Below are 15229 nucleotides of genomic sequence, written 5' to 3' on the forward strand. Positions count from 1 at the left end.
AATCCACCTGCCAAAATGTGTTTTTGGACTAAGAACAGAAACCGGACAACCCAGATTGCAAATGCAAATTGCCAATTTTTTAGAGCTGATTTACAGAACAGGACGGTTTGAAAATATTATTGTTTAATAAATAGAATGCTCTGGAGCAGCTGCAAATGAGTCTGAACAACACTCACCACTAGCTTGCTAACTAAGCTCTCTTTGCTTAGCTAACCACTCCAAAGAGAACACTTTCAATTTAGGCTCTCTGTCGCTCCCTCATACATGAATCCGCACTTGTTTAAAAGAGGAGTAATTAGTCAGTTAGTTAGTCATCAAACATCTGCTGAGGTATGTGGCTCTTACAGGCTGCTAACAAGTTAGCGTTAGTGCTAGCTACAGTCTAGACTATATTGTTATGTTATAGTTATGTAATTTTTGTAATGTAATGGGTTTAATTCCCTAAGTTTTGGATGCAATCAAACTTGGTGCAGATGGAGAAAAGACAAGGAAGTCAATAAAAGCAGTGAGCACTGTTTATGGCACACTTTCAGGACACTGAGAGATGCTAACATCAGCATAATGTTGAGGATGAGACTAAGGATGTGGAAGTGGTTGACGTGAGATGAAGGGCCAGGAGGTTACTGAAGGGCCAGTGGAGCAGTGGACACAGCAGGGGACAGATTCAACAGGACACTGAACACATGCAGAAAAACATGTCAGGGGTTCCACTGACTGAAATCAGATAACAGCGTGTGGGAATAAATCTAATTGTGGAGCACTTTGTAAGAGACGTGAGTATTATTGAATATAATGCAGAACTCAATTTAAATACATCTACACTTGTATGTATTTATTTAACTAGATCGAGCTTTGGTCCCTTCTTCCATTCTCAGAGATTAGTTTGTCTTTTGGTTTGTATGTTTTGTACTTCACACAAATGTATCTGCTAAATTAATAAATGAAAATGCATCACAAATTTACTCACTAATAAACAAATTCAAAGAACCAATCCACCTGCCAAATGATGTTTTTGGACTATGGAAGAAAACTGGACCACCCAGAAAATCTTTGTGTAAACCCCTATTCCATTTCCCAATACAGAATTCACACGCTAATCTGTGACATGCACAAAGCCACTGGATGCTCCAGTGGGCGGGTTTGTGTGGACTGGACTAATGGAGGCTTTTTCCAGCATGCTTAGCAATCTCAGCCTCTGCTAAATTAATTATGATCATTAAGCCCATGGGAGAAGGCTGAGTTAAGCCTGGCTGAGAAGCTGCTCTTGCCTCACCATGTCACAGAAATCCGTTACATGGACATGCGTAGGGTCAGGGGACCTGGCTGGATGCCTGCTGACTGCTGGTAGCCTGTGTGTTTGTGTGTGTGTGTTGGGCTTGAGGGAATCTCCATTGTGTTTTACATAATTGCATTCAGACCTTCTGCACATCCCTCTCAGGATATAAACAGAACACTATTTAAGTATTGACTACCGTTTTAAGGTACACAATACACTAACCAGACACAAAATAAAGTTTTAAGTTAGTTAATAACATTGATTATCTGGATAAAATGGTACCTGTCAATAGGAAAGGATATATTGGGCAGCAAGTGAATAGTCGGTTATTTTTTTTTTCAGAGCCAGAATGAACTCTTTCAGCACTTTGTGCTACATTAGCTCTTCTGTGGGATCAGACTAGACTGGCTCATCTTTGCTCCCAGTGAGCCTTGAGTGCCCATGACCATGTCACAGAGCCACCAGTTGTCCTAAAGTGGTCCAACGATTTTTCACTTGCTCTTGGTTTTAATCTTGTGGCTGGTCAGTTTAAATGCCCAAACAATTCATTACACAGTTGTTCACACAGTTAATATAATCTTTATTGAAAATTTTGGACTAAAATGGGACGCTCTGGAGCAGCACTTGTGGTTGAATATGTGAAGGTCCTGACAGCAATGCTCCAAAATGTTGTGTATAGCCTTCCTAGATGAGATGAGCTTGTTAAAGGGACATTTCATAACATTTTTAACTTAAAATGACACCTTTAAAATCAGTGATGCTTCACTGATTTGTAACAGATAAAACAGAGCCTCTGTCATTGCTACTCTGGGCTCAGCACTCCAGAAACTGCACTATGTAAGTTTTGGAAAAGGGTAGGATACCACCTCTGCAGCAATGAGGGGACAAATTTGATTGATACCTTTCATTGGACGAGCTATAAGTGACTATAAAATATCAGACATATACTGAGCATCTTATATCCCTTCGTGCCCCATCCTAGAAGCAGGAGGAGCCAGACACTTCTAGAAGCTAATCGCTGATAAACATGGTTCACAGCTGACTCACCCCAGGTCATCTAATCCTCACTCTCTCTCTCTCTCTCTCTCTCTCTCTGTCTGTCTCTCTCTCTCTGTGTCTCTCTCTCTCTCTCTAAGCCAAAATGAGCAGCGCTCTGCTCTTGTCACCATCTCCTCATCCCAGCATGAGTGTGTGACTCATGACTCCATGCATATTTAAACTGCGAGTGGACAGACTGCTCAGAATGTTTCTACTCTTTTCCCTGACCTACAAAACACACCCAGTAGCCCACAGCTCAACACACACACACACAGCTATTCTTAGAAAGTCAGGTATTTTGAGTTGCTATCAACCAGCTTTTATGCACCATGGAGTGGTCAGTTGTTGGCCATTTTTTTGAGTGGCCTTAAGAAATAATAGCTCCAGCATCTTGAAAACTACAGCCTTGTTTTCCTCCTGATACTCTCCTCAGTTTAGCCATTCTCATTTGCATCTATTGGCTAGGTTTTGGGGCGGCACAGTGGTGCAGCAGGTAGTGTCGCAGTCAAACAGCTCCAGGGACCTGGAGGTCGTGGGTTCGATTCCCGCTCCGGGTGACTGTCTGTGAGGAGTTTGGTGTGTTCTCCCCGTGTCGGCGTGGGTTTCCTCCGGGTGCTCCGGTTTCCTCCCACAGTCCAAAAACACACGTTGGTAGGTGGATTGGTGACTCAAAAGTGTCCGTAGGTGTGAGTGTGTGAGTGAATGTGTGTGTGTGTTGCCCTGTGAAGGACTGTCGCCCCCTCCAGGGTGTATTCCCGCCTTGCGCCCAATGATTCCAGGTAGGCTCTAGACACACTGCGACCCTGAGCTTCATAAGCGCTTACAGATAATGAGTGAGTGAATGAGAGCTAGGTCTTGCCCAATCAGATGATGCTACAAAGCTGGGAAACATGTTTTTTATTTCAAGAAATATGAAACCAGCCACTGCATCATTACAGAAAACTAATCAATAGAGCTCAACACGCTTGGAGGAGAACACAAAATGCCTATCTCTATTACACTGAGCAGCCTGATTTTCACCACATAGTTTTCCAGAAAGCACGTGATATTTAAGTGATGTTAGAAGCTCAGATAGTACTTATGCGGTAATGGCAGTAATAATGAATGTCACTCTTATATTTCAGGTATGTTGTGACAGAATTTTGTTTAGGATTATATTCTTTAACACAGCATTTCCACAGATGACGGTTATTTTTCTAAATATACTGTATCATCTGTAAGGCCTGAGATGCTTTTATTTCTGAGCAGTAGGACCCTGAGAGCAATCAGCTGTTATAAAACACTCCTACAGAGCACTGTACCTTTTAAACTGGGAAACTAAGCCCAAAGAAAGAAAACAGAGAGAGAGAGAGAGAGAGAGAGAGAGAGAGAGAGAAATATGGGTCAACTACAAGCACACACTCCACCCAACATACCTCTTTTTTATGTGAAAACATACATGGCCAAATTCAATGCGTTGATATAAATATTTTCATGGTTGATGCTACTTTGAATCCTGAGGCTGAAATTGAATTCGTCTGATTTCATTTTCGTTTTATGTATTAAAATGTCTTAAAATAATTTTATAACAACTTTAAACAGTAAATAAGATGCTTTTGTACTTCTTCCTTTATTTGTCTTCTTCCTGCTGTGATACTGACACCTAGTGGCTTGGATGTATCAGAAATTCTGTGTTAAACCTGTTTTAAACATGGCCAGCATCATGTAGGAGACCCGCTCTATGGAGCATAAAGTAGTTCACTGAGTGTCTATGCTGCAGTTTGATTCATCATGTGACTTACACTTTAATGTAATATGGGAAAGGAATAACTAATCATTGTCTAACACATTGCCCACTACTACTTTATGATGGTAAAAAAACACTCATTGGCCTGTAAAGAAATCTGACCTGATGCCTCTTCCAGCTTTGTAGCCCCTGGGTGGTCCAAGTCTCAGTGAAAATGGAAATATACAGCAAATAACACCCAAAGAAGCCCTATCGATCTCCATCCCTGGACGGTGGCGTGGACGCTCTTTTGGCAGGAAATGGAGAAGAAGAAAAAAAGCCTGTGTTCCTCCTAAAGCTGGCGCTCCCTCAGCTCCGATTTTAGAGCGGATCAATACAAAGCGTGTCTGAAGGCCTACACAGTCCCTTCCTTACAGGAAGGGTCACAGAGCAATCAATGATAATCCATGCGATCCCTGCTACCCATCCAGTGCAATTTAGACATAAACTGCCTGTGTCCACTCCATCCTCCTACCGTCAACAACTCTGATGTGACCCTTTGTGTTTTTGATGAGGTTCTGTGAAAAACAACCCAATGATTGTGACATTTCAACTTCATTATAGCACCAAAACACTCTATGACTTAAAAATAGGGTCATCATTACTGATGCTAAATGGTTCTCAAAAGCCATGATTTTCCATGTACAGAAGAAAGGCCTGCTGTTGAAGTTCTTTCATTCTTAACCATGTTCTTATGAGTTGTCACAGTAATATATATGTTACAAATATTTATTTTTAACACATTTATTTGATGTTTCCAATCTCAATGTTGTTATACCGTCTTTTCCAATTAATATAAATGATTTCTTCTGTGTTCACTGTAATGTGTTTTTATTGTCTGGTGTATTTATTGCATATTTGTCACATGCTGTCCAATGCTCTCATTTTGTGGTGAAGTGGTGTGTGTTTGTTTGTATGTGTGTTCGTGTGGTATATATCACATGCTCACATTGTGGTGACTTCCTCATGGGACCAGAAATCATGTCCCCACAACATAAATCATTACATTTTAAAGTAAAGACATGTGTTAAGGTTAGAGCAGCCTCGCATTGACTCTCTAGGGAGTTTTGTTTCTTCCACCAATTCACATGGTCTAGGACCACTTACTATTACAGAACAAGGACATTTGACTCATGGAATATGACCAATCAGAAGCCTGATAATCTGGCAGGACATATAAAAGGAGGTACTCTGATCAACAGGGTACAATGCAAATTGAGTAGGAAGCAATGCACGGAAGTGTGTATGTGAACCTGCCTATAGCCAATCAAAATCAAAAAATCAAAAAAATGTTCCCAACCAGCCTTGCGCCCAATGATTCTGGGTAGGACCAGGACCCACCGCGACCCTGAACTGGGTAAGTGGTTTCAGACAATTCATTCATTCGTTATCTGTAATCGCTTATCCAATTTAGGGTCACGGTGGGTCCAGAGCCTACCTGGAATCATTGGGCGCAAGTCCTTAACAGGGCAACGCAGACACACACACATTCACTTTTGAGTCGTCAATCCACCTACCAACGTGTGTTTTTGGACTGTGGGAGGAAACCGGAGCACCTGGAGGAAATCCACGCGGACACGGGGAGAACACACCAACTCCTCACAGACAGTCACCCGGAGCGGGAATCGAACCCACAACCTCCAGGCCCCTGGAGCTGTGTGACTGCGACACTACCTGCTGCTCCACCGTGCCGCCTGTTCCCATTCAGCTTACACTAAAAATATGGAAACAAACGTGTAGGTGTTTGTGATCCACTGCTGTTTTGTTCTGGGCCTGAAGAAATATATTGTGTTGCAAAGTATACAACTTATTTTTAGAAATGACAATAAAGACCACTAGACATGGCCTGAAAACACAGCCTTTATAAGACCATTTCTGTTACTAATTTTAAAGACCCCATATAATAGAGATGAAGTATTTAGCATTGTTAGCATGTTTGTGTGATGTTGTTTATAAACCAGAACAGGACTGAAAACGGCAGTGTTCCAAAGATTTAAAATCACAGGTTCATGATGTCATAAGCATAAGTAACCAATCCATTCTACTAGTGGGTTGATGACTTGAGGGGGGCTTTAATGATGTATTTACATTGATTAGGTCAGTGTAAATCCTAGATCAATATAAACTAATTTTGTTTATGGGAACACAGCCCCCTAGAACACTGACGTAAAATACAGGGCTGGTTTCCTGGGCATGGTCTAGGACTAAACTCTGGTAACAATGGTTAAATCCCACTGGACATTCTCTTTGGTGTAGGTTTAGGCTTCGGTTTCTGAGAAATGGCCCTTAAATGTAAACAAACGAAAAACACAACCGACTACTCGACGAATAGCCGCAATGATCAGGTGATTCTATTAATCGATAATAACGTGAGGGTCTGTAAAGTGTGAGTGCCATGGGAGGATGGGGGCAGCCAAGAGGACCACACATACATACACGCACACGCACACGCACACACACAAGCCCCCTCGTATCTGAGCCAAAAACACGCACGCGCTTCCCCCAACGCATGCACAAAAGGACAATCGCACGACTGAAGTTGTTCCCCCCGTTCTCCAGCTCTTTCTTATTCATATAAGCCGTTCCACCTTAAATGTTGAAGCCGTTCTATTCACCGTTGCCCCGTTTAAGGTGGAACGGAAAATGGGAATGAGCTGGCTAACAAGGAGTCAACTTGAGCTTCGTAAGACCACCAGGGCCTGCCTTGATGCACCGGACGACCACCCGCTCGAATCCGCAGCATTCTGATAAGGTGAGCCATCACAGAAACGCACGCGCGCAGGCACGCGCACTTACCTGGGTCAGTATCACCTGGCGGTGAATCATGCTCCAAACGCAATATCCCCCTCAAAAGCGCGCTCCCATGCTCCGTGACAGAACACACACACAATTACTTCACAGCATCACACACACACACATTTGCACACATACACTCGCACTGACAAATACTCCTTCTCGTCAGCATCAGCATCAGCATCATCATTTGCAGCGCTCGCTGATGGAAGGATGCTGCATCCCCCTCTCGTTCTCTCCCTCTGTTCTCTCCTAAACTACCAGCAGCAGCCAGCGACCAATGGCATGCTGTCATTTCATCAATCCCCATCCAACTCCTCCCCCTCAACCCCTCCTCAATGTGATTGCGTCATTACGCACACACGCACGCACGGTGTCTTTAGGTACAGCCAAATCCCCAAATCTAGCCCAGAACCAGCGCTGAGTCCTGTGCAACTGTCAGCAGTATCCTGCTCGTCAAGTGACAGGTTTAATCCTCAGCAGAAACAAACATGCCATTTTCTACACATTCTATTCCCATTTTATATTTTATATTTCCTTAAAGTTAGAGCTTAAAATTAGAGCTTCAAAATCACTGCGATGTTCCTCTGACCTGTGATATGGAGAATAGAGCCTCTGTCACTGGTATTCCGGGTTTAGCACTGCAGAAACTGGGTACACAGCAAATTCTCCAGTGGTAAACCAACACTATTAGTGTTAACACTGAGTGTTAAATTATTAGTTAATAGTGTTGGTTCAAACACTGGTGAATTTGCTGTGTCTTTTTCATGGAAATAACCTTTACAACTGCAGTTCCAATTAATAGAGAAGAGTTTGTATGGATTTAATTGAATACCAGAGAGGGAGTAGATATTAGACACACAAAAATTAAAATTAGCTACATTATATATTATATTGAGTATTATTTTTGTGTCATATCCAGCTAATAGTTTAGCACATTACGGTGCAGAAGTGTATTAATGAGTACCTACATAGTCCTAATTTGTCCTAGGGTACCCACACTTCTGCACATGTCTGTTGCATAAACATTACAATAGAAGGTGATGAAAAAAATATTCACAGGCCTTGAATAGTCTCTTTTTTAAAAAATATATTTGTTTTTATATATTTTTAAACATACATTATATATGTAAACAGGATACAGGCAGAATAAAGATTAGCACACACTGCACAACGTAAAAGTACAACAATTACAAAAAAAAAAAAAAAAAATACAACGTTTATACAAGGAGATATGAATAAATGAAGAAAAATATAGAATAAAAATAAATTCAGTGATTTCTGGTGTTGTGTTCAAATTATTTTAAATGTTGTTCCAAAGGATTTTTTATTATAGTTTTGTCACACACAAAAAACAGCCTGGTGTCTATTCCAGTTAAACAGCCTGCTTGCCTTGGATATATTCGACATGTATTTCTGGAGTATCTTGAATGTCACACTATTTCCTCTTTATGAAGATTAGAACACGTGTTCTAGATTTGAAAAATGCATATTAATTACATGTTGTTTTATTTAATTGTTTACTGTAATATTATATATGCTGCGTTTCTTCTTGAAAAAAAAATAGTAACATAATACTAAAATACAGAAACAAACAAATAAAACCCTAACACTGAAGTTTGCTGAGTCTCAGTCTGTTGACTGGTGAAGTACGTTTTAACAAAGACGCCCAGAACTACAACCGAAAACAGCGTAAACGAATGAACTTTACGCAGCTTTTTTTGTTTGTTTGTTTTTTTAATACTTTATAGTCAATTTGACACAATCTCATGAAAACAAAGCCGCTCATCAGCGCCACCTGTCGATTAATGCTCAGACTTCTATTGGCTAATGAAGCATTGATTGAACCCAGTTTTTCATACTCGGTCCTCCATTAACATCTATTAAACCGCAGAGACGCGTAAATGTAAGGCAGCCGTGTCACTCACTCGAGTAAAAATAAAGTTAATCTTGTGAAATCAAGTGGAATGAGTTACATTTTTATTAAATTGAATCTAGGGTAGATTCTGTGAAGTGTCTAGAGCTGAAAAGACTGTCAGAAGAGAATGTGCAGCTTGTCTTCTCGTTTTATTTGGTGTGAAATAATAGACAAGAGCTTAGAAAAGTGACCAGTAACAATGCTGTATACAGTGGATTCAAATGGATTAAAGGATTAAAATGTTACAAAAGTAAAAGAGGAGATGTACAAAATAATATTTGAGAGTCTTCATAAAGGTTATTTATCAGTTTTCAGGAAAACAACAAGAACTGAATTTCTTTTCCTCAGGATACTGTGGTTAACATAGTTCAGCCACAGCTAATGTGACTGCATTAAACCACATTCAGTTTCAGTAAAAAACAAGACATTTAGCAGATACGGTTAAAGGTTTTAAATGAAGTGTAAATTTACAGGTCAGAATAACAACCACCACATATATCTACAAGCAGTCCACCATGATACAAGTGTGCCATACATTGTATAGGTCAAGAGAAAGCACATTATAGGGATTAATGCCTTGGATTCCTTTTGGGCACCCCCCCCCCAGAAGTTACATCCCCCCCAGGGTTCAAACGTGTGCACTTTTTAAATCTAACCTCTCTGGCTAAAGAAAACACAAAAAAAACATATATACTGCTAAGTGAAATTACATTGAATTATGTTTATTTTCAGTTAACAAAAGCTACAAGTGTAAAACGCATGCTACAGTTAAAAAAAAAAACACGTGTAAATTATATAAGAATATATCCTACAAAGATCCTCATTGCAGTAAGCTACTAGTTTTATTGATGTGGCAATTTCCAGATTGAACCACAAAAAACAAAACATAAAAATTGGTTAAACACTTCGTATTGCTCAACTTCTTCATATTTTCTTTCCTTTTTGACTCAGTTTCCACTCATGAAGTTTCTTAGCAGTTATGAAATACATGGAAATGAAGGTTCTTAACACTACAGCTACACGACATCTACATAAACCTTAAATCTACGGACAAGAACCTGCCTAAACCCCTATAGACACCTCAGGTTGTTTGCACTGGTGAAGAAAATTAATTTGATGGTAACTACTTGAAGAAAACCCAGCCACTTTCTTTCTTTCTTTCTTTTTTTCCACAGTGTATGAAACATAATGAAAAAACAGTTTTTAAATGATGAAAATATCCAAATCTATTGCAATATATGTGTCTCAATGGAGCTGACACTACCAGCACTTGGAAACAAAACAGTGAGAAACCCAAACCATATTGTTCTTTCTAGTGAGGAGACCTCCCCAGTCATTAATACTCTGTATTCGGGCTCTTGAAGGATGTAGTCCTGCTGCTCTGAGATGACAGGATGGTTATCTTCAAGCATGGTATGTGCCTGGCCAAAAGTCTCCGGAAGTGGCTCTGGAACTTCTTACCTACAAAGGTGTAGAACACAGGGCTGATGCAGCAGTACAGATAGGCGATGTTCCTGGTGATGTACAAGGCGTAGTCCAGGTTGTCTGAACATGAGCGGTCATCTGAGGAGAGTTTGTGCGCATACAGAAGGATGACAATATTGTAAGGGGTCCAGCAGACAAAAAAGGTGAGGATAATAACAAAGATGAGCTTAACAGCCCTGCACTTTTCTCTCATGCGTGTGGACATGATGCGGACCGTGATCCGGCCATAACAGTAGAAGACCATCAAGAGAGGCAGCAGGAAGAACAAGCTAAACTGCAGGTAGTATCCCAACAGCTGCCATTTGACCATTGTCTTTTGATCAAAGCCAGTCTCCTCACAGAGAAGACCTTCGTCCTTGCTGGGTCTCACATCAAAAAAGACTGCTTCTTTTATGCTGGCCAGGATGCTGAGAAACCAGACCATTCCACTCGAGGCGAAAGCATACGCTCTCCGGCGACTCTGGGCAGCTGTGATCGCATGCACCACAGCCAGGTAGCGATCAAAAGTCATAAGAGTGAGGAACAAGATAGAGCTGTAGAAGCCCACCGAATACAAGCTGCCCACCAGCTTGCACAGGGGGCGTCCGAATATCCACTCGGAGCTGTGGTAGACAGCCCAGAAAGGCAGGCTGGACGCAAACAGCAGGTCTGAAATGACCAGGTTGAGTAGGAAGATGTTGGTGACTGTGCTGAGCTTCTCAAACTTGTAGATTATGCACAGTACCAGGCTGTTACCCAGGATGCTCAACAAGAAGTTCATGTAGTAGAAGGCTGGGAGAAACACCTGACCAAAGTGGTTCACATCAGTCTTAATGCACAGAGGCACAACTGCGTTGAAGATATAATCAGTTCCATAGGTTTCATTGAGGTTTGAGAAGAAGTCTTCCACATACCCATCGTCGTAGGTGCCCATGGCTGCAAGAAATGCAATGTCCCCGTGATAACCACAGTGCCTTCACTTCAGCAGAGCGTAAACTCTCCTGTGCAGGCAGTTTCTAGGAAGTGTGCTGGAACACTATATCAAGCTGTGAAACTCTCAGTGGCTTTCACCAGACTACCACCAAGATTTAACACTTCGGTATCTATGGCTCTCTATGCTCCGCCCCAAAAACTGCAAGCAGCTTGACTGGAAACTCTTCAAATCCTCTTTCTCTTCCTTTCTGCCTAACACTGCAAATTTATTTAGTGCAAAGACAAAGAGAGGCCAGAATAAAGGAAAGATTTCTTAACAAGTGGAAAAGGAATAATAATAATAAAAAAGTTTTATTTGATGAATGTTACATTAAATGGTTCAGATGTAAACAACATAATGTACACTGTGGTCCCAAACTCGGAGACAGTGAGAGAAATCTTCAATAATTATTCATCATTTTGGGGTAGAAGATATATTTCAAAACTCTAAACCTTTCCATTGATAATTTCTAGGTTTAAATTACCAAAAAAAAAAAAAAAAAAAGATCCAGAGGTCTGAGTCTTGCACTCCAGAAGAGAACATGAAAACCAAGAAAGACATTTTAAAGAGAACTTAAAAAAAACATTCATGGCTCTCACGAGTCCATGTATTAAAATGAGACAATAAATAAAAATGGAACCATCGAGACTGGCCACTGAAGCAGCCAAAACCACACAATTGAGGTTAGGGGGAGTGGCTTCCAGGGAACGGTTCAAGCATCAAAAAAAAAAAAGTTTAAAAATTAAAAATACGTAGTAGTCCACAAGCACAAACAAGGCTAAAAGCACAGTGAACCTCAGGTGTGGATCCATCGCACACATAAGAGGATTCTGAATGTGTTTTCATTAATCAGAGATATAGGACAAACAGTTTCAGAAGTTAACCAACACTCAGAGTATGACAGTCTAGATGATAGACTACTTCACTACTAATACAGAGGTAGCTTTTCAAAGGCAGTGCAAACGTATGTCTATTTACAATAAAATGCAATTCATCCAGACATCCTCTCCTCTGAGAGCACCAAGGTGAGTATATTGTGGACAGGCTGACTACAAACTGCTGCCAAATTATTAAGCAAAACTTTGCTACAACCTAGAAACTTCTTTCTTCACATAAAAAAGTACAGGGGACTTCCACTGAATTTTCAGTTTTGTAGTTAAAGTGAAACAAAGCCATTCAGAGGTGTTAGATGTGAAGAGATTCACCATAGAGAAATACAGTCAGAATTGTTTACAGAGGTGATGCCTCTAAATGCTACTCTACAGGAAATACACAAAATGGTTGCAGATACTCTGGATAATGATATTATTGAGAACTATTCAGGGCAGAGATGCAAGGTGTTGTAGGTGAATACAGTCCCCGAAGATAGAGAATTACCATCACATGGGTCGGTTCACTGAGTGTTCTGAAATAAGTTAGAATTGGATGAAGGACCACGCCTGAAACTCATCCTCCTACACATTAGTAACTACAAAATCCTCTTCCATTGCTTGTTTTCTGTGAAAACCTGTTTGCTTCCCTCCACAAACCCATCACCTCCTACTCTTCCATGACTGCTTTCTTCTGCTGACATTGAAGCCTCCCAGAACTCCACCCTAACCTTCATTTTCCCCACCCTTAAGCTCCATTTTGGGAGTTGAATGCGTTACTTTTCAATGCACTTTTCAAGACAGACCCCTCTTAATGGCTTTACATTTCAGCAAATAAATTTTGCAATCTTGAATAATCATTGGAATTTACCTTTAAGCGTACTCTCATGTCCTGCACTGCACATTGCACATACTAATGGGATGTTAAAGGCTGCCAAAAAGCAAAAACATCGGCTACATTAGGTGATCATTTTCATCCTAGATAAGAACGAGAAGTAGTAACATGTAACTTAAATAAAAAAGTAATAAACAAGACTGTTCAGACAGTTGGGTTAATACCAGGTCTTACAAGCTATTCCCTGAAAAAAAAAATACATTGCTCTTTTCAAACAATTTGCCCTCTATTTGGGGCCAAAAACATGGAGGTTGAGCACAGAAGCCCTTGAATGTCACAACAGTGTCAATGTAGAGCACCAGAAGTGTTTGCAGGCCTCCAAAGTCATCCTCAGTCCCAGAAAATGGAATAAAGGAGGCCAGAGAGGCAGCGTGTTAAAAGTTGGGCCCTTTGCTGAAAGGGTTTCCCTGGAGGCCGTATGCCGTGTAACAGGAGGACGGGTCACACATCCCTGTGGCTCCTGGAGGGCCTCGTTTGCCTGGGATGCCGGGTGAGCCAGGCTTCCCACTGGGGCCTGGGGGTCCTGCATAACCTTCTCCATCATCTCCGCGAGGACCTTGCATACCTGTGAGTGTACAGAGTGCAGATATAATACTGAATATAACAGAAGGACGTTGTCTTCACTGTCATAGCAAAGCCTCATGGTTTCAAAAATGCATGTGCTTCTTCAGTGACACAAAGTTGATCACTGGGTTTGTGCAACGTTATTGAATGGTTCAACACGTTTGAAGGAGAACGCTAACACATATTCCATTCCAACAACCGGGGTTACAGACTTTCAATGAAAACAGGAAATACTTTATTACATTTACATAATTGCTGTGTCATAAATGGAAACGTACCTGGAGGACCAGGTGGACCTGGCAACCCAATGTCAGCCTGTCCTTTGGCACCCTTCATGCCCATTGGCCCAATATCACCTGTAATAAAAGGGTTGTTTTAAATTATGTACAGAACATACACAAGATACTGCTATGTGCAAACCATCACATAGGAAAATTGTGCAAGTTAATACATTTCTACGTGCCCTGAATTTATAAAGATTACCAACCATATGATACAGGTTGTGCAATTTTTCAGTCTTACCTTTAATGCCCTCTGGTCCCCTTCTCCCTGGTGTCCCAGGGTATCCCTGAGCCCCAGGCCTGCCCGGATATCCTGAAGGTCCATCTGGGCCCTGGGGTCCAGGGGGGCCTGGATCACCTGGAGGTCCCTTAACCATCTCACAGTGTTGGCAATTGTTAGGTGACATCACCTGAAGGAGCTGTGGCAGCTGATCTGTAGAGGGTGGTGGAATTATTGATAAATTTTTTCAGAAGGAAATTATTTGATACATGTTTTTCAGAAGGAAATCTTTCATTATTGGGTTCTGAGCAAAGCTTGTGTCTTATTGTCTCTGGTTTCTGCAAGTGCGAACTGACCACGACTAGCCTTGATTTGTAGTTCGCCACCTCAGCATTTGTGATGGGAAGTATTCCATTACAAAGAAAACATGAAGCTGATGCAAAGCTTTAAACCTCTTTGTTTGGGAATAAAGATTCTGGTAGACCTTAGGTCATTTTAGCTAAAGCGTCACAGATGTAAAAAAAAAAAAAAAAGCCCATGCAGCAGAGATACAGAAATTGGGCAATTGCGCCAGTTAAGCAGATTTGTGGGTTTTCTTCTTTTTTTTTCTGAAATGAAGAACCGAAATCTTTGCTGCTTCTCCCACCTCTCCAGATGTTTCCAGTGGGTTGCTAACAGACAGCACAACACTAGCTTCTGTGACGTTAGCCATCATTATAACGTATAAAGTTACAAAAATGACTCTCGGCCAACAGACAACAGGTCTGTGTTTTGAGGTATGTAAGATCAGTCATGCATTATATGTTATATATAAGATCTCCTGAAGACAATGTCAGGAGCAGTTATTTGTCTAGAGCTGCTTTTCAGTGGAAGCCCATTTTGGGATGGTATGGAAGAAAAAAATAATACAAAATGTGCAGAAGTCTTAGGCACCTACGATAATTATATGTATTTAAACGAATGCCTTGACAGTGAGCATGGTGCTTGTATAAAGTTATATATAATCACAGTAAATAAAAAAAATTATAATATAAAACAAATTAGAAATATAAGATAATTTTTTTTCTATAAAGTAGTAGGTGTGAGTGAATTTCATAGTGTCGCAGTCACACAGCTCCAGGGGCCTGGAGGTTGTGGGTTCAATTCCCGCTCCGGGTGACTGTCTGTGAGGAG

General features: G+C 41.0%; 3 protein-coding genes across 3 annotated transcripts in view; all 3 read right to left on the reverse strand.

The window, feature by feature from the left end:
• The window catches only part of LOC136675916 (E3 ubiquitin-protein ligase HECW1-like), a 43824-nt gene extending 36750 nt beyond the window's left edge, over positions 1 to 7074 (reverse strand). Inside the window, exon 1 of the mRNA XM_066652725.1 lies at positions 6876 to 7074. Within this exon, the coding sequence (XP_066508822.1) occupies positions 6876 to 6905 (30 nt within the window). The 5' untranslated portion in view covers positions 6906 to 7074. The remainder of the gene's footprint in view (positions 1 to 6875) is intronic.
• Positions 7075 to 9737: 2663 nt separating this feature from the next.
• Positions 9738 to 11315, reverse strand: LOC136675833 (C-C chemokine receptor type 3-like). Its single transcript, XM_066652602.1, has one exon. It carries the CDS (start codon positions 11186 to 11188, stop codon positions 10127 to 10129), a length of 1062 nt encoding a protein of 353 aa, XP_066508699.1. The 5' UTR covers positions 11189 to 11315; the 3' UTR covers positions 9738 to 10126.
• Positions 11316 to 11611: 296 nt separating this feature from the next.
• The window catches only part of LOC136675801 (collagen alpha-1(XXI) chain-like), a 29887-nt gene continuing 26269 nt past the window's right edge, over positions 11612 to 15229 (reverse strand). The window contains exons 28-30 of the mRNA XM_066652559.1: positions 14078 to 14269; positions 13834 to 13911; positions 11612 to 13556 (exon numbers count right to left, since the gene is read on the reverse strand). Coding sequence (XP_066508656.1) covers positions 13366 to 13556; positions 13834 to 13911; positions 14078 to 14269 — 461 coding nt within the window. The 3' untranslated portion in view covers positions 11612 to 13365. The remainder of the gene's footprint in view (positions 13557 to 13833; positions 13912 to 14077; positions 14270 to 15229) is intronic.

This window comes from Hoplias malabaricus, chromosome X1 (genome assembly GCF_029633855.1).
Source record: "Hoplias malabaricus isolate fHopMal1 chromosome X1, fHopMal1.hap1, whole genome shotgun sequence".
NCBI classification, from domain to species: domain Eukaryota; kingdom Metazoa; phylum Chordata; class Actinopteri; order Characiformes; family Erythrinidae; genus Hoplias; species Hoplias malabaricus.